This window comes from Melanerpes formicivorus, unplaced genomic scaffold (genome assembly GCF_026170545.1).
Source record: "Melanerpes formicivorus ecotype bairdi unplaced genomic scaffold, bMelFor1.0.p_v2 SCAF_61, whole genome shotgun sequence".
Lineage (NCBI taxonomy): Eukaryota > Metazoa > Chordata > Aves > Piciformes > Picidae > Melanerpes > Melanerpes formicivorus.
In genome coordinates this window covers 2721789-2749333 of record NW_027142413.1, presented here as the reverse complement: position 1 = coordinate 2749333, position 27545 = coordinate 2721789, and the positions used below count along the sequence as shown (strand labels likewise).

General features: G+C 39.3%; 1 protein-coding gene across 9 annotated transcripts in view; it reads right to left on the bottom strand.

Annotated features, from left to right (window-relative positions):
• The window catches only part of CTNND2 (catenin delta 2), a 587661-nt gene that overhangs the window by 222535 nt on the left and 337581 nt on the right, over nucleotides 1-27545 (bottom strand). For 7 of the 9 annotated variants that reach the window (XR_010990241.1, XM_068161999.1, XM_068162005.1 and 4 more), the window contains 2 exons: nucleotides 16587-16781; nucleotides 2945-3263 (listed from right to left, as the gene is read on the bottom strand). Coding sequence is in view for 8 of the 9 variants with exons in the window: in XM_068161999.1 (XP_068018100.1) it covers nucleotides 2945-3263; nucleotides 16587-16781 (514 nt within the window). In the remaining variant the exon portion in view is untranslated. The remainder of the gene's footprint in view (nucleotides 1-2944; nucleotides 3264-16586; nucleotides 16782-27545) is intronic. The other 2 variants (XM_068162000.1, XM_068162002.1) reach the window with 1 other exon arrangement.

Sequence of the window (27545 nt, the reverse complement as noted above, 5' to 3'; positions counted from 1 at the left end):
TGCCACAAACTTCATAATAGGTATTCAGGTATTTATCAAAGAAAGGGTTTTCACTTAAGCTTTAATTTAATGAACATTAAATTGCATTTTTTGCTAGTTGGATGATGCAGAACAGATGCTGAGCTAAAATTTCATTTGCCAAATGTCAGTTCAGAAGATATGCAGAACTGGAGTATTAGTAATCCAAACTACATGGTGAAAACAATGGGAAAAAATTGTCAACTGCTTCAGTGCCTGCCAACTTTCTGGGACTTCAGATGGAAAATCTGCCCATTCCAGAAAATAATGTTCAGTTTTAGGAACTCTAATTACTTATTAGGATGAGTATATTCTTTTCTGGGTGTCTTTCTTATCTTGAGCTGACTGGCACATAACAAATGCTAATCAAAAGCCTTCAATTAGTATGCTTTTGTCTTGCAGCTCTTCTTCCCCCTATTAGGTGAGCATTTGTTTGAACCTGTGGTTGGATAGGTAGACTCAAGTGCCTGGAAATGCTGCCGGCCACTTTACTCCACAATTTGTGCCAGTCAAAAACTGCAACCACCGAGCCAAGCAAAGCAGCAATAGGTCTGTAAGGAAACTCAAAACTTACCAGATGACAAAGTCCATTCACTGACCAAGATGTTTATTTTTTATCTGCTGTGTAAGATACAAGCAATAACTCTCTTGAGGAATACAATGCAACGTAAGAGAGTTGTTGAAAGTCTTTCTTGTATTCAGGCCATGTCTTCCTTTCCTTAATTAAAGCCAATACTTCTAATTATACCTCCCACGTACTACCCTAATTTCTGTTGTTCCATAACACCTTTTCAAGTATCTGGAAAGTCTTGTGTCTCCTTCTTTCCATGCTTCTCACTTATCCACATTTTTGTACTCTACTCATGGAAATCAACATGTTAGAAGTCTCCTAATTATTTTGTTGCTTTTCTTCATACTCCTTCTACTTTCTCCATGTCTTTCCCATAACTCAATGATCAGCATCTGCTGTAGATCACAGATACTTTCACAAGCCAGTCTGCCTAGGGCGACTACAGGTTTTGTGGACTATAGCATAACATAACCACATGTGTTTCTAACATTTCTTTATAAGAAATATTAGAACCAACAAATAAGGGCATCAATACTGAGTAAGAGAGCACTAATTAGTAATAATGTTTAATGACTGCATCTAATGAATTAATGTAATTCAATTTTGAACTAGATGCCTGCTTGCTCCTACTTTATCTACAGAAATCAATACTCATGAATGCACAAATGGTATCACAAAACTAGGAAGAGCCAAATAGCAAGCAAATGAACAACCTTCCAGAGGAAATCTTCATTTACAAGCGTATATCCTTTACATTAACTGACTAAGCGTTGGGAAGTGATAGCAGAGCAACTAAACATAGATAACCTCTTCTTAAACGGATAGTATGCTTAGGAGCTGTAGTGACGCTGTAAATATGTCTCTCCTGTCTATAGGGAAGTGTATTCCACATTATCATTGTTCTCCTAAGAACATTTTGTAGAGCTTACAGTCATTTCTCCTCTGGGTTAATGGACTCCTAATGTAACTTTAAACTTACACATAAGACACGTACAAAGCAAAGCTCTTTTCCATGGTCTTTTATATTCTGAAATACAAATATATTGACACACCAAAGTTTCAGAAAAAGACTGTTTCCCTCTGATCTGGGGCAGTGTAAAGAAGGGGATAAATTCCATGTGTAGTTTTTCAAGTTTCTGGAGAAAAGCTAAAGTTTGAAGACAGAAGTTTTCACTATCAGTAACACTCTGTAATGGTAGAAGCAATTACAAGCAGTGGTATTTCATATATGCCTCAAAGCCTAGCTGCTACAGTGTTCCCGGCTGAAGTGACAGAAAGAAGTACAGAATATTTAGTAGAGAATATCAGTTGTGAATATTTGATTTTTAATGCAGGAAAAGAAGTAATTCTGACTGCTTGCTTAAAGTCCTCCTGCATTTTCGTTTGGGGCAAATTTTTGGGTGCTGCTATTATTACATTACACACAGCAAGATTAAATAAATAAATCACACCATCTGCCACAGAGAAACCTTGTATAAATTAACACTTTCCACAAATTTAAACTTAAGTTACCAAAGAGACCTGCCTACTTTTCCATCAGAAAACTGAACAAAACCACCAAGTGCATTGAGGATTACAGTTAGCATTTCCATTGCTGTAATCATGGAAATCAAATTATTTGCCAGAAAACTCTCTCTAACCCATCTGCCTGCTTGGGGTACATATGCTATGAAGTTTCCATCTTGCACCTTCCCTAGGTGTCCTAATGACATTAAAAGTTGTGCTATATATTTAAAAAGCATACACAATAACAATCATTTCTGCAAAGCTGTAAAGCATACATTCTGTTACCACGTACTGGCACTGGGTGTCTGCACAATACACAGGGGTAGAGCATAACCTGATTATATGTTGCTTCCATATTGCTCAGTCTCCTTGCCCAATACCAGAATATCCTTTCCTGCAGCTTTTACAAATACCAACTGCAGACAAACCAAGAACTCTAAGAACTTCTGCCCAAGAAGTAACTTGAAAATTCAATTCACAATGGTTATACAGTCAAAACAGTCATAAGACTCCTCTGATTTTCAGAGAAAATTACTTTTCATAAGCTTTTGAGGGGTGGTGCTAGGGAAAGCAGGCTAAATGCACGCATTCAAGGCCACAGCTACCATCTCATTTTACAGAGGAGCTCATGAGAGCCTTCCAAAGGCAAAGCATTAGGACAAGGTTGTTATGCAAACAAATTCTTCCACATACAATCATGGGGTCTAGTTTTTTGGCTTTTTATATATATATATATATATGGATAGATATAGATACACACACATATTCAACAGCAGAAACATACAAAGTAAATTCAATTGCAAGCCTCTGCACGAACAAGAAATAGTAGATAATGAAGGTTTCACCCACCTGGGATCTTTCTGAATGCTATCAATGGAAGGTGACCTAGCCAAGGTCCCTTCAGGTGGGATGGCTGGCCCAGATTTGCTGTATGGTGATTCAATAGAAGGACAATACTGCAGCTGTCGGTAGGGGTCTGCGTAATTGGAGGCCGGGCCGGCTGCATAGCTGGCCCTCTGGAAGGTCGCTGTTGCGTTCTGTGTGCCGTGTTGACTGCCTGTGCGCTGTAAGGGTACGGAGTCGACACCAGGGGAAGATGGGGCTACGACAGGAAAGTAGGGACAAAGTAAAAAATTGAGGACCTGTTCACAGAAATGGTTAACCAGGTCTAGGCAGAGGGGAAAAAAAACAAATCACACACATATAAAACAGGGGTTTAAAAAGAATGGGGGGCAAGGGAGGGGGAACCAAAACAAAAAACAAGAAACAAACAACATTGTCATTTTCAAAACCATCAAAGTAAATAATCATCACATGAATTTCTAAATGACATGCCACTTCAGGACTGGAAGACCTTTACAGCAGTGAAACAGATCATAGGAGTGCTTCTCACTTGGGTTTTTAACTGCACTAACCAGAAATTAAAATAGTGCAGCAGCTGTATGGGAGTGTCCAGGATAAGATTCACAATCACCACCAAGTGAGGCTTCTGCAGTCCTTACAAGGGTGGAAGTCAGATCCACCAGCAGAAGGTGGGTCAAACCAGGCTGAGTCCAAATTGAGATGGATGGGTCTGTGGCAGAAGAAATAGCCACCACCATCCTAAATCTGTAGTCCTGGTATCCATAAAGCAGGTAAAACTAGACACCTGCTACCAAGAGTCACTGTGCATGCTTCATTAACGTATCTTCTGCATATTTCACCTTAAGTAAGACTTAGGGGATTGCTACTGCTAAGGCAAGTCTGAAAAAGAGCTAAGCACAAAGTGATCATGTAGATGTCTTAATGCATGCCAGCAATGCCTGTGCTCACTCACCACAGCTCAAGATTAAAGCATTACCAGTTCTGAGCAGCTTAACCAATAGATTTAAACCGACTTAAAGCTTTTGTGACTCAGAAATCTTATTAATCTCTCTTGTAGTCCATTATCTTTCTGTTACAGCACCACATACAGGAGATCCAGTCTGCTTTATGATACTTATTACACGTGGAATATTTTAGAACTGGCAAATGGATTATCACTGTAAGGACCAGGGGACCACAATCCACATGATCTCCAGCCTGGAAACTAATATGAATTAAATGCTGGCTTTGCTCAGAAGGAAATTCAAACTGCTTTAAGTGGCACATGAACACATGGTAGCTCCCATTTCCAACTGTCCCAAGGAAACAAGAATACTTTTGCCAACAGGAGTGTGCCCAGGTCCAGAACTATTGCTAGCTGGGTCAAATTCACAAGCGAAACTGTAGGCAAAAATGAATATCCAAGAGGTAGGTGTTCATAATACATTTCCCAATCATTTGTCATTAGCATGCACATTTACATTTTAAGGAAATAATATTTAATATATTATACGTCCATGAAAGGGACTTTAAGCATTTAATCTCCAAGTGTCAGCAAGTGAAACAGTGAGCTTTAAATACAGTTACAGCAGTTTTATCTGATCTCGTACTGTCAATGTTACAATACCTGAAAATTTGAAATTGGTACCAGATCTCTGCCTCACAGATTTACAACAACAAATATAATCTTGTAACTTCTGGACAAACATAGATAAGTGGGCTCAACCACTTATCTACTGCTCTATCACTGGGAGTGTTCAAGGTCAGGCTGAGGAAACTGTTCTAGTGAAAGATGGCCCTGTCTGTAGCAGGAATATTGGACTAGATTAACTTCAAAGGTCCTTTCCAACCCAAATCAGTGATTCTGTGAACACATTAATTTACACAAATAGCAACATTTTAGAAGTATTGATTTTGTTCAATTGCTAGCATATATTTCCTTAAGAAATAATCAATAAAACACATACAGACCTTTTCACAAAGCTGCATAGTTAAAGTGCAGTAACAGTATTGGCATAGTGAAACATCTCATGCACAATCATGCTAAGTTCAGTGTTAGAAGACACAAGGAAACATCACATTTTAACAGAAAATACACACAGTTGAAAACCAAAATTAAGTGCCTTGTGAGAAAAAAAAAAAAAACAAGTGAAAAAAAACCAAACCACAAGTTAGAGAAAATACTGGAAATATTCTCAAATGAAAAAGCAAAAATATAATTGCATTATGACAGAGCATACTCTCAAGTACTGTCACTTCACAGAACATACTGCTAGCTTTTGACACATTATATGGGGAGCTGCAAAAATCCCTACACTGCTAATACTGCTGAAAACAAGAACTTCACTGTACTGTAGATTGCTCTGCAAAATATTCCACTGTATTTCCTGTCCTCTCCTTTGCCAGCAGTTCAATGGAAATTGTGTTTGGTTTAAAATTATTTGAAAATGTTTTGTTCTATTTCCTCCTTTGTCTTGTTATCAAAATAGTTATTTCTACGAACTAACACATTCTAACACTTCCAGGCTTTTCGAGTCACTCTGATTCATTTCTCCAATTATCTTCCTAGCAGACTGCTACTTCCTCTTGAGTTTTATCACAATGAACACAGAAGTGCCTTAGTCAGAATATAATAAGACAAACCTATGATTTAGCTAAACACTCACCAAAAAAAGTTTGTTGGAATGGTGGTATCCAAATCAATTAAAAAAAAAGCAAGCTACCCCAAACAAATAATACTTTAGATTAACTCCTATATTAAACTTCACTTGTCACATTCATAGACTGTAAAAGGGTTAAGCTTTACAAGTTGTATGCAAATGATTTCATGTATTATTGAAGCAAAGCCGTTTCCTACAATAGGGTACTCCTGCTTAAATTCGCTTGGCAATCAGACATACTGACTGAACTATGACTCTCTGAACTATGACAAACGTTGTCTATTGAGATATCACTGCTATTAAAACAGCAAAGTTGTACTGATCATGTCTCTTAAAATACATAAATTCAGCAGTTCATCAGCAACAGTGAATCATCAGTGAGCACACAGGTATCCAGCAGCCACACAGTCAAGAGTGGACCAGAAGGCATCTCTGTACCAGCTATGAGTGTAAATGGTCATGCAACCTTTGTACATGTTTTTAAATTGAAGACACTTAAGCCTAATTTTCACATCTCACTTTTCTCTCCAATCCAAGTCAGCTATACCTTCCTTGACCATAATCATCTCACTGTGGGTAAGATGATATACTACTTCTACAAAGATCAGGTGTTTGCTCCTGCAAGGCAAAGAGTTGTAACAGAAGTGCTGTTTCTGAAGAAATAGAACAGAATAGAATAGAATTAACCAGGCTGGAAAAGACCTTTGAGATCCTCGAGTCCAACCTATCACCAACACTATCTAATCAACTAAACCATGGCACCAAGTGTCCCATCCAGTCTCTTCCTATACACCTCCAGTGATGGTGACTCCACCACCTCCCTGGGCAGCCCATTCCAAAGGCCAATGGGCTGTTTCTCCCTCCCTCCCAACCAGATACCAGCCCAGCAACTTTTATATTAACGCTGAAAACTTTATATATATCCCTAAACATGTTCACAGGCCCATGAGATACTGAATCTAGAAACTCACTTTCAGATTCTGCATCTTCTTTTGAAATTTGTGACATCTCTAGAAAAACAACAACTAACAAACCCCCAAAAGCAAGGACATGCTGACTTTGGCAGGGATGATAGTGCATCACAGCTAGGTATCTTAGAGAGATCAAATTCACATAAGAACTGTTAAAAAGTTCAGACTTTCTAGAAATCAGAGGGTATTTTGCCCAGTTAACATATGTAGGATCAGACCTTCAGAAAGGATAAACTCATTTATGAGACTTATCCTGCTACACCTTCTTGCTGAGAATTACTTGGCTCATGCTACTCTTTTATTTGTAGGTAATACTTTGTAAATTTTCCCTCTTAGTATTCTATATTAGACATTCAGTTTCTTTGTTAACGTTCTCTTTACACCTTTCATACAGATTTCACAATTTACATTTTTTGCCCTTCTTCATTTGTTTGTTTGGGTGGGTGTTTTCTTGTGCTGTTTGTTTTTTTGGGTTTTATTTTTCCCCTTCACTGATTTACACCAGCAATTGATTCTGACTCTCTAAATTTGGATCCTAATAAGATGCCCTTTCAGGGCAAGGTGTGTCCACCATCCCTCCATGAATTCATAAACAATACAAATGCAGTGCAACCTGTTGGTAGCAAATGCATCTAATACATCATAAAAATAACACAGTGTGTTCTCTGGCAATTAGGAAATAGGATTCCTCAAGTTTAGGGATAAAGCCACTTTTAATCTCTAAATGTTAAATGAGTCTTTCAGAGCATGCACTAGTGTTTTTTTCAACAGAAGTTTAACAAAACATTATCATCACACTAGGAGCAAATCAGCAATGCAAAGTAGCAAGCACAAGCAGTCATTTAGCACTGTTCAAGACATGTAACTATATAATAATACTACTATTAAACTTGCTTAGCAGTTACCTTTAGCATATTGGAAGTGTAAGATTTTAAGGAAATAAATGGTTAGGTGAGCCTGAAAATATTTACTAAAAGAGAAAAAACACAACCCAAGACCATAATTGGTATTAGCTACTACCTCTAAGGTAGTTAAGATTTTATGAAGGCACTGTGATATCTTCTGTTCAAAGTATATATGCAGAAGGAATTTCATACCTTAAACATGCAAACTGAGAGCAGAACAGGAAAAAAAAATATCCCTGCAGGATTTCGTGACACAAGGCTCCGATTTCCATTTAAAACACTCAGGACCTTATGCAGATAACACCACAGAAGTCCTACGTAGCCCAACAACTTTGCTCCTTAATTTCTTGTAGTTGAAACAGGAAAAGCACAGTAAGAACTACTGCAACTTTTTATACCTCCTTTTTCATTTTCTCCTCCCTCACTTATTTGCACTCTTTGTTTTGTCCTATTTAGTGATCCTGCAATAAAAACTGGAGTCCCCAAATTCTCAGACAGAAAGAAAAAACCAAAACACTTGTATGCAAATCTTCTCTTGCATCCTCACAGGAAGGCTCTTCTCCATGCAACCAGCCTTTGCTCTCAGTGCATCAAATTTCAGGGCATCCTGGATTGCCCTGAATGCCACATGGTCAACTGGAAAAGCACCTTCCCTCTATGACCTCCATGTCCTCTTCTCTCAAGGATTTCTAGCTTCAAAGACTCTCCTGAACCCTTTCTGCTGTCCCCAGGTTTCTCCAGATGTGTGTGCATCAGGGGAAATACAGAATCAAAGAATTTCAGGGGCTGGAAGGGACCTCGAAAGATCATCTAGTCCAACCTCCATGCCAGAACAGGATCACCTACACCAGATTACACAGGAATGTATCCAGGCAAGTCTTGAATACAACCTCCATTCCTCCAGTTAGCTCCACCACGCTCATCTCAGCACCCTCATCACACAGGCATGGCAAATAGCCAGCCTCCTTGCTGTACCAGGTATGTCTTTTAAAAGGAACAGAACATGTTGTAAAGGGAAATCATGTGTAAACAAAAGAAACAGATACTGAATAGCATGGTACTTAGCAAAGGAGGTCAGGAGGTCTCTTCCATCCACAAACATGTTAGTGACAACTTCCTCAGTTACTGGTTATACCTGGCTGTTACACCTACTTGCAATTAGCACGTCTACGTGCTGTTGCAAGCATGTATTCAGTAGTACTTTCCTCATCAGAGGTTTCCATGACACGGCAAGGAGGAAGCCTTTTTATCAAGGCAACATCCAATTCTCTTCCAGACAGCATCACAGAACATTTATGTGGTTCATACATTCCCACCCGACCTTCAAAGCCAGGGGTATCTCCTTAGCTGCTATGCTATTACTTCTGTGGGAAATACTCAGTGCATCTCTGAATTAGTTAACAGGTCATTCCCAGCACTGGCAGCTGCAGGCTGCTACGCCTAATAAAGATCATAAACATACTCTAAGTGAATGCAAGACCCAGTAATTAACTACTACCTTCGCTATTCAATTCTTCCAAAAGCCTTAAAATATCTCCTGACCATCGCTGTATTTACATGACCATTTTGCAGAACAACTTGCTTCATAGACCAAGGAAACATCACCTGTGCTCTGCACGTTGTCATGTTCAAGAAATCCTCTTTCAATGCAAAAACTGACAATCTTTGAAGACTGAAGAACTGAAGTTGTTACTTCACTGATGTATTCTTCCACTTTGACTTTCTAAGTGTTCTTTAGTTGTGGAACTGATTGCTATAATAAGGCTGAATGCTCCCTTGCTTAGAAACTGATGTTGTTTTTTTCTGTAATACAGGAAAAAAATGGTGAATTAAAATAATTCTTCCTTGTTTTCTCAGCTATTCCTCCATTGGACATGGCTCCTGAAGCCATGGTTTAGTAGCCATGAGGTCTTGGGTGACAGGTTGGACTTGATGATCTTTGGGGTCTTTTCCAACCTTATTGATTCTATGATTTTCAGAACAGTTTGGTCACTTTGAAGGCTCCTTTTCTCTATATTGTATGCAAACCTAGGTGGAATTATCATATTGTCTGTGTCTTAGTTACATCCTCATTCTTATTTTTTTCTTTGAAGTAAGTTGGGGGTTTTGTTTGGTTTTGGCTGGTTGGTTTGGTTTTTCTTTTATTGAACAGTTCCATTGGGGGAAGACATATAACTGCCACAGTGTAACGCTTAGCAAATGGAGTAATTATCTTAAGCACCAATTGAGACTTGGCATTTCTTGACTAGCAATTACTTTATTTATGAGTTCTAACATGTGATTAACTGGTACAAATCTGAAATCACCTGGTTCCATTAGTTTTAGCAAGGGAACTTATTAATCAGTAATCTGTAAGGGTTTTTTTACCTCTTAAAGAAAATTTTAATGAATAGGTAGCAAAGTAATTCCATGAGCAGCAATGGTAACAGAGTTTGTAACTTAGGAATTTTAGCTGAATAGATACGGTGCCCCAGATGAATGAGTTCTGATCATAGTTTATTTGCAGCTGTGTTTGATGCCACTTCAATGAAACCTGAAGTCAAAACCTGAACACAGCCTCTCTCACAGCAAGGTCCATTACAAGGCCTCACTGCTGTGTCCAACCTCACATCCCCACACCCACAGCCTTCATTTTGAAATCCACATAGTCTGAGAGGAAACCAAGGTTTTATTCTAGCATCAGGATTCCCCAAGCAAGTAGATATTTTCAGTTATTTCAGATTCCAAACTCTCTGACTTCAAGCAAGAATGACTTCCTTTTTCAAGTTTTCAGTATGAAAAAACGTAATATTCCTTCCCACCTTCAGGAACTGACTGCATTTTAACCCCCCATATTTAATCTCCACTAATACAGGCAACTTCTCTTCTCAGGCTCACCTAATAGCATGTTTCAGCGACACTGCCCTGCACAAAAAATAATAGTACATCCACATAATGTGATAATCAGATGCCAACTTCAGCTGCCAAAGGTGTTGTGCCAACATCTTTTCTCAGATTGTCTCTTGTCTCTCTGAGTTACATCCCTCAATTTGTGAAAAACATGCAGCTTAATTTATTTGTTAAATGAGCATTTAAACAGAGAAAGTAACAACTCCCAAGGCCCTTAGAAGCAACTGTTCTTTCAGAATATGAGATACTGAAATTCGTCATGACAGTTTCCTCACTGCAGATAACATTCAACCCTAAGCAACAGCACTACACAAGGCATAAACAACACTTTCCTCCTCGTTGTAATACTGCATGGTTTCATACTGAGTGCATGGGACATAATGATACTAACAAATATAAAACCCCTTCACAGCAAACCACACAGACCATGTTACTACACATAGTCTAGCCTACTGCGACTGGATTTCTGCTTTCACACCAAATTCACCTTCTCTTGAAATCCCTCTCTTAAGTTTCCTGTCTGGCTGGCCAACATAAAACAGAACACAGGGATGAAAGACAGAATTATTAAAATATGTATCAATATAATGAGAAAATAACAGATTACCAGCTTGTACTGCATCATGCTACAGCCATCAAGTACATGGATGTCCTCTCATTCTGGTTTTGATTCCTCCCTATTTACTGCTCCAGTCCTAAGTATTAAAAAGGCTACCAACTGCTATACTTTTAGAACACCTTACTGAGCTTCACCTATTTTAATTGATAGTTTACACTCTGGAGTCAAAGATTACTTTACTATTAGGTTAACCACATCTGTAGTCCAGCGCTGAAACACTAACCAAACTTCTGTAAATGTCAGTTTGAAAGTCACTTAGTAAAAAAAAAAGCTAACATCATAGAATACTTCTTTAACTGTAAAAACTCCAATCATACACATAGACTGCTGGGGGGGAGGGGGAGGGGAAGAAAAGCTTGAGTTCAAGTTTAAAAATATAATAATAATAAAAAAGATAATAGTCTGGTGCTTTTTGAAAGAGTGCTTTCAAATACAATGCTGCAGAATGATCCTTCAGCAAAAACATCAGTTGTCTTGAAGACATTGCTGGCTAGTTACCTCAGGCACAGCATTGTGGTTTTGTTCAGCAGACTTACAAGATTTATGAAAGTATGAAAGGTGTTTGAATTACTTATTTCATGAATGACCAACTTGTATTTCTACACAACACTGAAGTAAATAAAAGAAAATGAACACAGTCCTCCATCACTGAAGTCTAACGTGACCAGGTTTCAACTTAAGACTACGCATGTATAGTAAATAGATGAGAAATACAGTTTCTGGCACAGAAAACACACAGTTTCTGGCACAGAGTAAACACTATTTTCTCACTGGTGGCAGAGGAGATTTACAGGGTAGGTAACTCACTGACCAAGATTTTATAATCACATTTCTCCCTCAATAGACGGCAAAAGCCAAGGGACATCTGAGAGGAGTTCAGACATGTGCTAAATCACCCTTCTAGTCAGAAAACACATCGGACAAACTACAAGCTTCTGAAGGTATTCTGTTCATGGGACACAGGCAGAAGGCTGTGGATATTGACCATTTAAAATGATTTCTATCCTGAGCAACACAGAAATCTGGACTATCTTTAGATGAGTATAATTCCTCTATGCATCGCAACCATAGGCTCAATACTTGAAGACACAAATGTCTCATTTGGAGAAATGCTTCTGCACTCTAAGGGGGGGGGGGGGGGTATTGCCCATAGATTAAAGGTGGTTTGCAGGGTTTTCCCTTCCTGGCACTTTCCTCTCTCTCTCATTGCTCTTGTCAACAGCTTTACAGCAACCCCTAAAGTCTGAAACAATGTCATTTATTCTACTCCTGTCAAAATTTTAATAGGAAGGAGTAAGATGTATTAAACAAAATAAACAGATCTTCTGCAGAGACAATGCCACCTGCAAAAAGAATCACCTAAAAACATACTCAAGAATGTAACACAGATAAGGCTATACCAGACATCTCAGATCTGTCAAACAAAATGGGATTATGACTTAGGACGATGAAATACAGAGCTTTTTCTTGCCACTGGCAAGTCCTTGAATAGAAACCATGACCACAAGCAACAAGTAACTCTTCCCTCTGAAAAGGGCCTGCCTTGACTCTCCACAGCTCTGCTAACAGCACTCTCCCTCTCACAGAAACCTATCTTGCAAAGTGCCACATTTCTGGTTTGCACCTGCCACCACAAATTTCACAGGTTCATTCTCTTGAGTCAGTACACTCCACCAAGGTACGCAGGAGGTGTTGTAGCCTGTGGCAGCACAGCTTGCAGTAACAGCTTCAGAGGTGGCAGTGCACTGGTGGAACCAACCGAGCATCAGTGGGAAGAACTTCAATGAGACCTGGCCTGAAGGAGATAAAGGCATCAGAGAAGCTGGAGAGCAGCCTGGCAGATACCTGCATGCACAGGGACATTGGGCAGGAGGTCACATGAGAAGTGCTACAAGAGTGCCCCAGCTCCCCACACACTCCTTGGTGGATAACCCATTGCAAAAGCCTGCTTGGTAAACCCTTCAAGTCCTGCACTAAGCCACCATTCAGAGGCAATGAAAACCTCCTTTCAATAAATCTTTCTTTTTTGGATCCTCTTTTTAATTTCACAGTATCAACCACACAGCCTACACCTCCTTTGCCCAATCATTTCCCCTTCTGACAAGCACAGAAGAGTTTTCACAGTGCCTTGTCTTCATCAAGGAGGCACTTCAGCTCCATGCACTCAGAACTCAAAACTAATGCCAACCGGCCATTGTAACCAAGCTGCTTGCCTTCCCACAACTGAGCTGCATCATGAGGCCTTTCCAAGAATACTTTCAGGGCCTGAGGCAGACACCATCCTCAGACTGTGTATCCCAAGGCAATTGTTCAATTTCTTCAAGGATGTCAAGGTTTCCCTGGAACCTGTGAGGGGTATACATCCTTCACAGAGCTGAGGAAGAGAGGTTCACTCCTCTGGTGTAATTGCTGGTTCTTCCTTGACACTTGTGTGAGGTTTGGAGCAAAAATACGCACTGCAGCCCCTGGAACCAATGAGTGCTCTTGAAGAGCTAGCACTTTGCAGGTTTTGAGGTCTAAGTGTCCATAGGTCACCAGCACTTTTAAGCAGCAAACTTTTTTTAGTCTGATAAAGCCTCAGTTTTTAGAGTTCAGAATAAGCAAAGGCCTCACATTTACTGCCCACTCCTCTCCCTGGCAACAGGACTCTTTCAAAGCTTTTAATAACTTCATCTGGAAACTACATCCTTTGAATAGATGCAGAATCACCTCTTTCACTAAGGGGCCACAACAAAAGCAACAGGCATTATGAGGTGACAGAGTGCTGCCAGCTGCCAGAGGTGATGGAAACAACCCCCCAGACTTCACTGATGCCAAAGCCATGCTCCATTGCTGCAAGTGGGCATTGATAGCCAGAACCTGACCAGAAAACCTGCTTTCTCCTCAAGGCAGCTACAGAAATACCAGGCTGGAAAAATAGCAAGGTTTGGCTATCTTTGACTTGTTTGATGTTTAATGTGAATTAAATGTCAATACCAAAGGACTAAATCCCTAACCTAAATGTCTTATTCTGCAAATAAGTGAAGAATTGCACATTGCACTTCCCATTCTGGTCATAAGGCAATTCTTCCCTTCCCTTAAGTAACAGCCCTCTTCAAATTCCAGATGTTCACATAAGCATCCTATCAAATAAACTTATGTCTACTGTTATTAAATTAAGAGTTACATTAATAATGCAAGACCTTCAGATTTATAAGGAAAATAATTAAAGCACCTGTCTGGTGCTAGTTAGTTTGGTCACAAATACAAATGGCTATTGTGCAAGTAAATTGATTAATTCTTTATGTCTGAATATTCCCTCCAAGCACATCTTCCTGGATTTCCATTTCAGACGTAGAATTTCACCTACTAGCATTATTAGCACAAAAGTTTAGGCTGGTATGTTTTATCTGAGAGAAGGTACTACCCTTTGGAGAGGGAAGGTATTGGTAAGCAGTAAGTTATCAATCAAAAAAGCCCATGGAGCTACTCCTGTCAAGTTTCTAAGATGATTTTTAGCTTAGACAGTACGATAGTAACGCATAATGTAAACCATGGATGTGATGAATAATTCATCCTGCCCCTATCTCAAGCCATGCTAGGAAGAGAAATGTTCAGTAAGCTCCTGCTGCTCTGTGCCTTCTACCCTTAGCACAGAATTACCATCGTGCATTTCATCCGTGACTGAAAGAGGAGGAAAAAGACAAGATTTAAAACAAACCACAAACAAAACCCCACCCCAAAACCAGTGAGTAAACAGAACAAACTTGCTTAGCCTATAGAGAAATTTGTTCTTTTTGAATTCTGCTCAGGATGATTCACCCAGAAGATTAAAAAAATGCTCTTCAGCCTTGTTGTGTGAATGGCTGACAGCACCTATAGCTCACAGCTATTGACAATCTGCCTGGCACATATCTACCTCCCTTTATTTCCCCTAACCCAGATGATGAAGGTGGAAGGGGAAAGCAACAGAGGACCAACCCAACACAAAGCTGGACTGATGGGGTCGTTCTTCAGAATGAACTTGGACCAATGTTCAAATCGACACACCAAAGGGCAAAACAAAATTCACCTTCACAGGGCCCATTTCTGCGACCCAAATCATCACATTTTTAAAGTTTTTTCACTTCCCTTCTGAAAACCTATCTTCACGTGTCACCCGCTGCCATCCTGCATCCCAGTCTCATTCACTGTGACTGTGATCTATGTTGACAGGTTTTTCTTCCTTATGGAGGAGTTGTGAAGATTACAGTCACAAGACAGCCTGCACTTCAGCACAGAAAACCAAGGGCTATTTTGCAAGCAGAACAGGAAAACCTCTTCAGGGCATGACTTGGAAAAAGAGCATCTTATAGACATTCACATGTGGAACACAAGGCTAAAAGTTAAACATAAATAAATTGCTTCAATCACTATTACTGCTTCTGATGCTCCGTGATTTAGGCACAGGTCTTATTCCCTTCATTCAAAGAGGAGTAATCTTTTTTCATGTACACATACAACTCCACATGAGATACACTGTGGTAGCTCCCTTAACAGAAGGCAATGGTGTCATGCTGTTCTTCAAAAAGTATAAGTGGTTACAGGTATTAAACTAGAGAATTCTGTGTAAAAAACACTTTTTAAGGATTTTCTCCTATACTCTGAACAGTCAAAACTTGTGTAAAACAATATGCATTTTTTGGACATGCAAAACTCGCCAGCTTTGACCTTGGAGAAATGGGTTTAAAAATACATAAATAAATTTAAAACTTTTAAAAGGCAGCAAAATATCTTGCTCCAAAAAGTACATTTTACTTTTTCTTGATGAAAATGGGAGGGATCTGAGAATGGACATAATCTTCCTTCTTTGATCAGCACAGTAAAGATAAAACACCCAAAATACTTGAAACTCCTAAGGCAAGTTCTTTCTACATCTGCTTTAGGCTATTTTGGCTGTAGCATTTATGTACTCTAATTATTTTGTGCATTAAACACCATAAATATCCCTGTTGATTTATGATCTATTTGCGGGTTTCAACATACAGCTGTATTTTATTTCATTGAGAAAGCATTCTTCAAGTAGGACTTGTACACCAATGCAGTTCATGGACACTCATTCCTTATGGATAAACCAGTGATGCTAGCAGCTTTTCTGCATGCCATAGTTTAATTGCATGTCTGTGTACCTATACCTAAGTGTGCCTCTGTAGGAGCGAGTAAGAACTTTGAAAGCAAGTGAACAATCAATCCTTTAGCTTCACGTGGAAGGAACTTTGCAGTTCCTTTGTAATATACAAAATACCTTCGCAAGCAAAAAACCGCCAACAATTTCTCCAGAGATTCTGTGAGAAAAATCTATTGTTACAGAATCAAAACCAATACACAAGATGAGCAAAAATATTCTCTCTCCTTATGAGTAAGTCCCCCTCCAAATTAGCTTAACCTACTGAATATAAAACCCATTGTTTCTCCATTTTGTGAATGCCCTTAGGGTTCTACTGATAGCTGCCATCAACACAGGGTATTTTGTTTGGGTGGCATGCACACAATACATTTGAGTTAGCATATATTAAAAAAAAGAGTTAGTACTGGGGATAAGTAGTGTCTCATAAGACGACAATCATGCAAGTTGCATCCACCTACCTGTACTAGTGCGATATGTGCCTGTGTGTGCTGGTTGCAGAGGGTCCCCCTGACTCTGGCTGAGACTCCTCATAGGGGGCTTCTGATAAACTCTGTCTTCGTAAATAGGATCTATATGGTGCTCTGGAGACTGCAGTGCCCTTAACTCGGAGCCAAGGTGGCTGTGCTGGCTGCTGTAAGATGCCCGAGACCCAGCTGCAAAAAGATTTAGAAGAAACATTTAAGGCAGAGAAAAAAAAGTGACAAATAGATGGTTTGACTTCATTAGAAGTTTCCTTGAAAGTAGCACTTAAATACAAAAAAATCCCAAACAAACAAAAAAGCCCCAGCAAAAAAACCCGACAAACAAAAATCACCCAGGAAGAAGCAAGAAAACAAAGAAACAAATGCTTTCAACATACAAACAGAAACAGCATGCAAGGTCAGCAACGGCTCCAACTAATCACTTTAGTTGCACCATCCAGTTGCATCATTTTACTCAGGGAAATGATGTATTTTGGAAAGAAAGATACTATTATATCACCTCTCCTTAAACAGAGACTAAAACCCCTCTCAAAAAAAGCATCCTCTCAAGATGAAAAGCATCCTCTAAACATGCCTCCTGGAGAAACTACTTATAGATACAGGTTGGGGGTCTTTGTTAGGTTTGCTTGATAGTTGTTTTGTTTTAAATCACTGGCATTGTATTAAACCACTTTTTATTCTACTGTTAAAAATATTGTTTTCTGTCACAATATTGAAAAAGAGACTTGTATATTTCCTGCCGTGATTGTTTTTGTCACTTGGGAACTTCTGTGGTTCCTTAGCAAGTTTACCAAGAAGGGTCACAGGTAAGCCATACAAACATTACACATTTTGAAGGCAAGTAGCAAGCAAGCATGCAACCAGCACTTGACAAAGGTTGGGTCTGTACCACAAAGTCCTAGCACCCTATTTAAATGTTTAGAAGAGCAATCAAAGATAGCTCTTAACACTCCTTGCTGATACTCCTGCGAGATTAAAATCCTGGATGTGAGTGATATTCTGCCAGCAGAGCTTGCGCTGCTCAGACCATCAGTGTAGCCATTCCTGCCAAAATCCTGGCACACTCCTTTCATTGTGTCAACAGTCATTCTTTTGCATTAACAAGCATGATTTTTTTTAAATGCAATGCACAGACATAAAGCGTGATAGCAGCAGAACGACAGAAATGAGGAAGATACACAGATACAACATGACTTATGCTTTAGTACAAATGGACTGGAGATAAAGAATAATTTATTCCATTTCCTTCTTCTTAACCAGCTTGTGCCACATATGTGTTTTCTTCTGAATTTTCCAACCTGCATGCATGTTTCCAGTGGAATATCCTATTTGAGTAATTTTGCCTTCAAGCCTTTTTCAGGCTGATTTGCCATTAGCACTCTGCTGGAAGTCAATTCTGTTGTGCCCCTTACTAGACAGTCTGCCAAGAATTCCAAAGACATATTTTATCTTTACTGCAATTATGGATGAAATTGACACTACTACAAAATTACATTCTTCATGGCCTGCATTTTCAAAACACTCTTTAACCCTGCATCTTTAAGACTGATTCTCAGAACATCTTAAGTCCAGTATCCTTTAGAGTAGCCCAAGAAACAGCCTGTTATAATTATGTCCAAATTTCATTGTGGGCTTGGTTCGATCTGTATTCGGAGAAAAAATTATAGAAAGATTGGTGGGCAAGTTTCAGAGGTGCAACAGACCATCAATAAATCAGACTTACTACAGAATAAGTACACTCCCTTCTAGAAGTACTACTTATAGAAGTAATTTTGCCCATTTACAAATTAATGCTCTTTAGAATAATAAATTGTCTTCTTTATCCTGCTTCCACTGAAGTAAAAGGTTTTTCCCCATTGACTTTAGTGGCAATTTAACACAACCTCAAAGATTTATGCTAGTCTCCCCATGAAGTGGGCTTAACTCATCCTCCCTCATACTCTAACAATAGTTCAAAATCTGCAAGTGCTAATACTAGTCTAAGACTAAACAGAAGTTCAGTATTAGTTTATTATGCTAATATTGATCAGTTTATTTGTATACTGCACATGCAATTATCAGTGACATTACTGTACTAAACCATAAACATACATATAACCGGATGTGACAAACAATAAAAGAAAACCAACATAACTTGCCCCAAAATGGCTAAGTGGCCATCTGGAAATACTTTGAAGCCACCTGAATAATAAGATAACACCCAAAAAAGGTTTCTGGAATGAAAACTCTGTCAGGGAATAACTGCCACTATTCCTCTAACATTTCAAGAAAACAAGGTAAGAAAACAAAGCAATTTTGTTTTACAATCACTCAAAATCTCAGAAGGGCAGGCCATCAGAACATGACTATACTTTTCAAAGCATGTCTCTTCCAACACTTTTAAGCAAAACTGATGCTTTTCTACAGATCAAGATGCCATTTTACGACACTATTTCCCAATTATCAGACATCAATATTTAAACAGAAAATACTAAGCACTGTTTACATTTCTTAAAAACAAACAGAAAAAAATTGAAAGCAATGCTGGTGTTTCACTCTAAAATGTTTCTGCTAAGCTGGTATTTCAAAAACTGCACCAGTAAGTTGCATTCTCAATTAAAATTTCCTTTCCATCATGCTTAAAATTCGTAACATCTATTGAATTTATTCATGCCTCAACTTAGGAACAAGTTTTTATTGCACATTTTGTTTAAATAATGAAATCAACTAACTAATAGCTCTTCTAGCAACAGTGATCCTTGTTGATGGTGCTGTATCATATTGAGTAATGCTCACACAGATAACTTCCAGAAGGACTAACAATTACAGCTGAAGTAAACAAGAGACTTGCAGATTTTTGTACTGTTTCTAATAAAAAAAACCAAAAGGGAAGCATGATGGATTTCAGACAACTGCAGCCTATCACTGCCTATACACTGCATATACTGCAGCCTACCTCATACACACACACATACTCAGCCCCTCCACCATATTCTGCAGCTACTTTGGAAGACACTGGAAAGACAGATAATTGATCAAAACAAAGACTGTGAACTCAAAGAATTGGTGACACATAGAAAGAGAAGTACAGCACTGTCTCCTGCCTGCACCTTGCTTTAGCAATAAACAGCGACCTCCTTTACTACCTGAAGCTGCAAGCTGATCTGCATCATCTGCTTCAAAAAAACTTGCATTAATGGAGAGAGAGGTTGGAAAAGCAACAAGATCAAAACGGAAAAGCAGCAATCAATACACTACCAGGAAGCAATAAAGCATAGGACTACAGAGAGGCATCATTAATGCACAGCTCACCCCAAACCACAGTTCTCCCAACCCTGTTCTCAACCAGCTGCCAACCCTTCACCCCGCTAACAACACTCTGGGCTGCTTGAAACCAAAGCAGTGATGTGTAGCAAAGCCACACACAACTCTTCCACATATTCTACAGATGGATTCATTCCCTATCCTGGGACAATCTGTCCCTAACAGTAATGTTATTTTCCCCCTGGGGAAGTATAAGACACCAAGCAAATTCAAAGGCAGTTCTATATGCAAGTTCAAAGACAACTAATTATTAAATTTACAGTTCTGCAAGGCATTAATTACAGATGATGTGTTTAGCATCAGAGTCAACATGGAGTTAGTATAACTATGGCTGAGAAGGAATGGTGTTGGTTTTTTTTTCCTTTCTTCTAGATTAAAAACAAAGATATTGAGAACTAGACCGCTACTTATGAGCTGAAGTAACCATTTGGTAATTAGTTGCTCAAATGGTCCTATCTTTTGTTTGACAAAAGACTGAGAAATTGTTTGATTGCAATACCAGAGATGCATAACAGTATAAAGTATGTAGATGACTAAAAGGCTTTAAAATAGTTGTGAGAGGCATCAAAAGTAAAGCAAAGAGGGGAAAAAATAGGGTATACTTGTTTTTTGAAACAGAAGCTGACTAAATATATGAACAAAATACACAGAAGAGGGAGACTGCTCAGGTTTTGCAAGCCTCTATGACTGGAACCTCATAGAAGTGTAATTCCCCTTCTGCATCTCTATGAAGCTTGTAAAAGTAGCCTATGGTCAGGAGGCTTCAGCAGGGGTATCTTGTGAGCTCCCAACCAAGGGCAACAAAGATAACCTAGAACCAATCAGAAGTTTTACCAGATAAAGATGCCATATTCCTACAACTTTTGCTCTTCTCCCATATTTAAGAAGGGCAATAGAAAAAATACAGAAACAGTACAGTCCTACCTAATTGGATCAAAAAGACAATCTCCAGCCTTTAAACTTAAAACCCAAATAACCATCTCGCCTCAAGGTTTTCAAACTACTCAGGTATGTTCCTCAATCATACAGGGAAATGGTTGATTCTTAGGGAAATATTGTTTCCACAGGAAGAAAAGTACCATGCTTGGACAAGTGTAATGGGAGACAAGTACATAAAATAACCCCTAACTGCTCCTCAGAAATTATGCAGGCTCTCATGGAAATAAATACAACAGCCATTTGAATGACATTGCTAACCTGACAGTTTAGGTTAATAAAATACTACATTAGCAGCATTTTTAATTCCAAGAAACTAAAAACATTAAAACCATATTAATGAATGACAGGCATTTTCACATGTTTTAATAAAGTCTGAATCATATTCATTTGTGTCCCTCATGAAAGCCTTTATAACCTGCAATCCTGTCCTGCTGCAGACCTTCAACTTGTGGGAGTCCTACAAATTCATGTCACCCTCTACACATCTCTAATATCAAGAGCATATGGTACTGCTCTCCTATCAGGATTTAAGAGCTCACTGGAAACATGAAATAAGTAAATGATCGTCTCAACATGAAGAAAACCATCCAGATCTGACCAGATAAAACATTCAACCCTCATTTAGAAATCCTTCATCACAAAATATATTCAAGAGTCTTGTTAAGCAGTTTCCTTATGTCTATGTTACAGGAACATCATTAACAAGATATGAGCTGAGGATAAAGCTCAACAACCATTATATTACCACTTATCAGCAACATTGCTTACACCATTCAAATTGGTTGCAACCACTCATATTTTAACACACAGTATAACTCTGGCTACTTGAGGCTTTAAGTATCAAACATCCTCTGAAAACACCATGACATGTTGTGCCCAGGAGATTTGATTTTCTAACAGAGGACTGACCTTCTACAACTGGCTGGCTTTTAATTTCAAATATAATGACATTTCTCATGTAATTTCCTCTGAGTTCTACTTGGATTACAAGTTTAAAAATAATAAACCAACCACAACAAAAAACAACCCCAGCCCCACACAATGCTGCAACTGTAACAAGCCCGTCAGTGAGGCAGGAGGCTCGAAGGCACAGAAACTGGGAAAAATCACAGCAATTTAGTAGCTAAGTGTGTTGCATGATTTTCTGCTGACTGAAAGAACTTCTTGATTTAAATGGCTCACCAGGCCTGAAAACCCTTTTTGACATGAGTTTCTCTTGGATGCTTGTCCTGAAATGCTACTGTCCTTACAAAAAAATATTTAAAAACCCATAAATTACACAGTCCACCAGGCCACAGCTTCACTGTGATTGCGAAAAAGCAACATGCAATAAAGAGGATATGAATAGTAGGGTTTTTACTCTGAATCATGTGTAATGAAACCTACTTTACAGACACTAACCTGGCTTAGTTTTGTTATTTCTTATGCTGAAATGCATCCAAAATGCTCGTCTGAATATAAGCATCTTCTATTCACAACAAATGATCTACAACAGATGTTACTATAAATAAAAACTAGTAAAACTCAGGTAATGGGGAACTACAAGCACTGTGTGATAAAAAGTACAGTACCAGGGAGGAAAAAAACCCATCTAAACCAAGTCCTGGAAGTGAATACTAGTTTTAAGACACGACAGATGGTTAAATTAACCAGTAAAACATGACAGGCCATATGGCAGTACCAGCTAATGAACACCTTAGGTTTGTCAGCCTGAGCCCTTAGCACACCAATGATCTGTATTCACCAGAACCAAAACATGGTCTACTTTTAATTTGGTGTAGAGTTTTCTTAAACACAGGTTTCTCACCTGTTTAAATTTTACCCACACACAAAACAGTTCTACCAGTTTCGGTCTGAAGTTACAGATTAACTAAAGCTCAGAACCAAGTTAATTTTTGTCTTTATAGTCTTTTTCCATCCTCACTACACTGGTCTGTCCATGAGTTAGGACTATTTGTACAATTAAAGGAAATAATGCCATCATTTAATTGATTGGTAACACATGATAGCTTTCAACTTATGTCAAACTCTGGACATTTGGAAAAAAACATGGATGTGCTACTCTGGCATCCCCAGTTCACAGAAATCCCCAGAATTCAAAGAAGAGCCTTGTCTCACCTGTCAGTACTTTAGTCTGATTTTCCTCAGGTTTTCTACCTAAAAGATTAAAGTGTAATATGATGCATGGCCTGGAGTATTTCTTGTACATTATCACTGCACTGACAAACCTACTGGCAGCTTCACCATCAGGATACTGTCACATTCAGCAGTACAGCTCACACTGTGGAATTCCCCAGTCAATTTGTCCCTTAACCAGATTAAGTACCTTAGGAAAGTCTCCTCAAAACAGATTGGCTTTGGCTGCTTAAAGGACATTGTAAACCCAGCATCTGACCCAGGGTTAGTGCTTTTCAGTGCTAAAAATAAAAAGAGGGAGGGAAAAAAAAAAAAAAAGCTGACACTTTTAAAGTGCAATAAAGAGGCCCCAAATAAACTTTAAAAAAAAATCAATTTGATAAAGCTGAGTAGGTCTTATGATCTGGGTATTTTTTAGCCCATTTAAAATAGTTTTCAACCAAATACTCCATCACATTACCAAGCGTATTTTAAAAAGAAATGAAGATTACAATATTTCCTAAGTTTTCTGTATTTCCTTGTTTGTCATGCAGGGTAACTTTACTTCAAAGTACTGCATCAGTTATTTTAGTTTGACAAATCTAGGGGGAAGAAAAATTCACACCATAAATGTGTATTCCCTCACAAGCTGGTTGGTTGGTGGTTCTCGGGGTTTTTGCCGGGGTTTGTGTGGGGCTTTTTGTTTGTTTATTTTTTGTTCCTGCCAGCTACTTTCCTGATTCTGTGGAAAAGCATTTGCCTGCTTAAAACATTTTATAAAAAATAAATTGTTAGTGGAAGAAGAGAAGCATGTCTTGGAGCAAAGAGATAAGAAGCAAAGATAGTCAGGAAGAAAGAGTAGATTAAATGTGACAGACGAGTTCAGGGAGATAATTCCCATTTCATTTCTGATCTAGGGAACTGTCACTAAAAGAAAGAAAACCAAAAACTCCACCAAACTAGCTGCTACCACACAGTAACAACAACTTACCTTCAGCAAGGCAGAAAATGATAGGTAAAAAATGTAATCCTTTTTTTTAAAGCTGTTAACTGAATGATGACATCGGGTGGGGTTCGGAGGTGGGCTTTTGTTTGTTGGTAGGTTTTTTTGCTCTCTTTACTTCTGTCTCTTAATTTTTCCCTCAACCCTAATAATTTTACAAAAAAGGGGAAAGATGCTGCTATCCAGCCTTACAAATCACTGTTTCTAACTTTCCTGCTCATTAACCATTTGGACACAAGGTTGAGTGCCTCAGCATGCCACAGAGGCCACACGTATGCTGTTTGTATAGCTCACTGCAGCTTCACAGAATCATAGAATATATCCGGTTGGAGGAGACCTCAAAGATCATTCAGTCCAACCTTCACCCCAGTACTGAGAAGGGTCGACACTAAACTATGTCACTAAGTGCCAGGTCTGACCACCTCATGAACACCCCCAAGGATGGTGATTCCACCACTGCACTGGGCAGACCATTCCAATGTCTGATAACCTTTCAATGAAGAAGTATTTCCTAATACCCAGCCTGAACTTCCCCTGGCACAGCTTGTAACCATCTTCTCCAGTCCTGTCACTTGTCACCAAGGAGAAGACGGTCTTTCCTCTGTCCAAATTCCCTTCAGCTAGCTGTGGAGAGTGAGAAGGTCTCCCCTCAGCCTCCTCTTCTCCACAGCGAACAACCCCAGCTCCCTCAGCTGCTCCTCATAGATCATGTGCTCCAGGCCCTTTGCAAGCCTCATTGCCCTTCTCTGGACACACTCCAGGACCTCAATATCCTTCCTGTAGAGAGGGGCCTTGAACTGAACACAATACTCAAGGTGTGGCCTCACTAGTACCGACTACAGGGGCATGAATTATCACCTCCCTGTTCCTGCTGGCCGCAGTATTTCCAATACAAGCCAGGGTGCCATTGGCTTTCTTGGCCACCTAGGCATGCTGCTAATTCATGTTGTCTATCAAGCAGTACTCCCACGTCCCTCTCTAAGTTGCAGCTTTCCAATCACGTCTCCAAGTCTGTAGCTTACCATGGGGTTGTTGTGACCCAGGTGCAAGACATAGCACTTGGCCTTATTAAATGTCATACAAAAAGGTAAGAGTTGAATATTTAAATTTGGAACTGTAAAAGCTTGGGTTTTAAGCTAAATCAAGTGCTGTAGCAGTTTATTAAACTCAGCAAGTAGGAACAGAAATGAAACAGAGAATAGCCCTGCTGAAAAGGACTTGGGGGTACTGGTGGACTAGAAGCTGGACATGAGCCAACAATGTGCACTTGCAGTCCAGAAGGCAATTTGAATCCTGGGTTGCATCACAAGGAGTGTGGCCAGCAAATCAAGAGGGGTGATTTCTGCCACTCCACTCTGCTCCGGTGAGACCTCACCTGGAGTCATGTGTCCATCTCTGGGGCACCCAACACAAGAAAGACATGGATCTGATGAAGTGAGTACATAGCAAGGCCACAAGGATGTTCAGAAGGCTGGAGCACCTCTCCTGCGATGACAGTTGAAAGAATGAGGGCTGCTCTGCCTGGAAAGAGAAGATTTCCAGGGAGACCTTATAGCTACATTTTGTTATCTAAAGGGGACCTACAGGAAGGCTGGGAAAGGGCTGTTGAGAAGGGTGTATTACAATAGGACAAGGGGCAATGGTTTGACACTGGAGCAGGGTAGATTTAGATTGGACATAAGGAGGAAGTTTGTCACAATGTGAGTGGTAAAATACCAGAACAGGTTGCCCAGTGATGTGGTTGAGGACCTGCCCCTGAAGACATTCAAGATCAGACTTGATGTGGACCTGGGCAGTCTGATTGAGCGTCCCTTCTCACTGCAAGGGGGCTGGATAAGATGACCTTTGAGGGTCCTTTCCAATTCAACCCCCAATCCAATGCAATGTGTGAATATTCTGCAAAAGCCTGCAGTTAAAAATTCCCCGACACAGACTACAAATCAAAAGGAAGAACAACGCATCTTTAATTTCCCATAACTTAGTTTGCTTTCCTCCTTGAAGCACAAGGCCATATCATGGCACAGGGACGAAATTTCTGCCTGCAAAGCAACAGTGTAGACTAAAGATCTGAAATCTCATAGATCTGTAGAACTAGAGACCACTCCCAACAGTACAAATGATCTGCTATATAGCACTGCTGCCTCCAGCAAAATGTACTAGGCACTATTGCGGTGATGTCCACCAGTGACAGCCTAAAAGTTTGATTGTGTTTAACACTGTGGAAAAGCACAGCATCTAACAAACCCAGTGGTTCACAATCCTTCCCCTAAACTGAGCATCAACTCAGTCAACCTTAACAAAGGGAGTTCTCAAGAGGCGCTCTGGTGTGGCGGGAAGAGCAAAGTGTTTCTGCCTGGACTCTTCCCTGTACGTGGAGTAGAATGACTACCCAGACCTTAAATCCAACTACAAGTGGAAGTGTCAAGACTGACACAAAAGTTTATGAAGAAACATGCTTTGTGGAACAGTGGTTCCGAAAGGGAAAATGGCCACTGTGTAACACCATGAGAAGTGTAACCTCAGAAACCTAAATTCATTTGGATAACGGAGTGCCAAGTTTGTCCAACCACAGTATTCCTCCACTGGCTTTTGCTGGGCAATATGAATTTTTCATCTGATTGTACTGTCACTCCTGGAAATTCACAGTTCCAACAGATGTTCCTTCCGTCTAACAAGGAACGTGCAAACAGATAGTTCCAGTGAATCCTGACCACACATGCATCTTTAAAAAAATATGAATTTATAATAAATATTGCACATATTTGTTTGCAAAACTATGTTCCAGTCTCTGATACACGATTGAAACCCAAGACACCACATATTGGGTTGGTTCACAGAACGGTGTTTTCAACTTATCTTATACAATTCCTTTCACAATGAGATTGTATATTATTAGATGTGTGAACAATATTAACTTTTGGAGATTTCATCTGTAACACTTTGTACTCAAACTTGCTTTTCACTGACAGAATAAAGAAAAAGCATCAGATAGTGTTTGTTCTTTTATGCAAAGTCATCTTTGATAGAATATTAAACACTTGCTCCTCCCAGCAGCTTTGTCCTCCTCAGTGAGCAATAGCTTGCAATCCCCAGTTTCCAGAATTCACCAAGACCGAAGTTGTAAGTCTGTGACATTCCAGGGGGAAAAATGAGGTTTGTTATGTTTGCTTTTCTTTCAATGCCACTCAAGAAAGGGAAGATTTCTCTGGATATTCTGCAGCACACTGTATTACTCTCCAAGATTTCATTATCCATTTGAGACTCGCTGCATTTAAAATGTTAAATGCAGAGCTTTTATTAAATGTATACATAATTGATTTGAATACATTCTAACTTAAGAATTTAGTTATACCTGCAAAATGGTTTAGACCAGCAATTAATTGAATGATCACAATTGTAAAAGCAGGTATCATTGCGTTATTCAAGCTGCCTTTAGGTTGTTCCCATTATACATCCAGACCTGCGTTAATACATTTGAAATCATCTCCTACTCCTAAAATCATTATAGAATCATAGAATTGTCAGGGTTGGAAAGGACCTCAAGGATCATCTAGTTCCGACCTCCCTGCCATGGG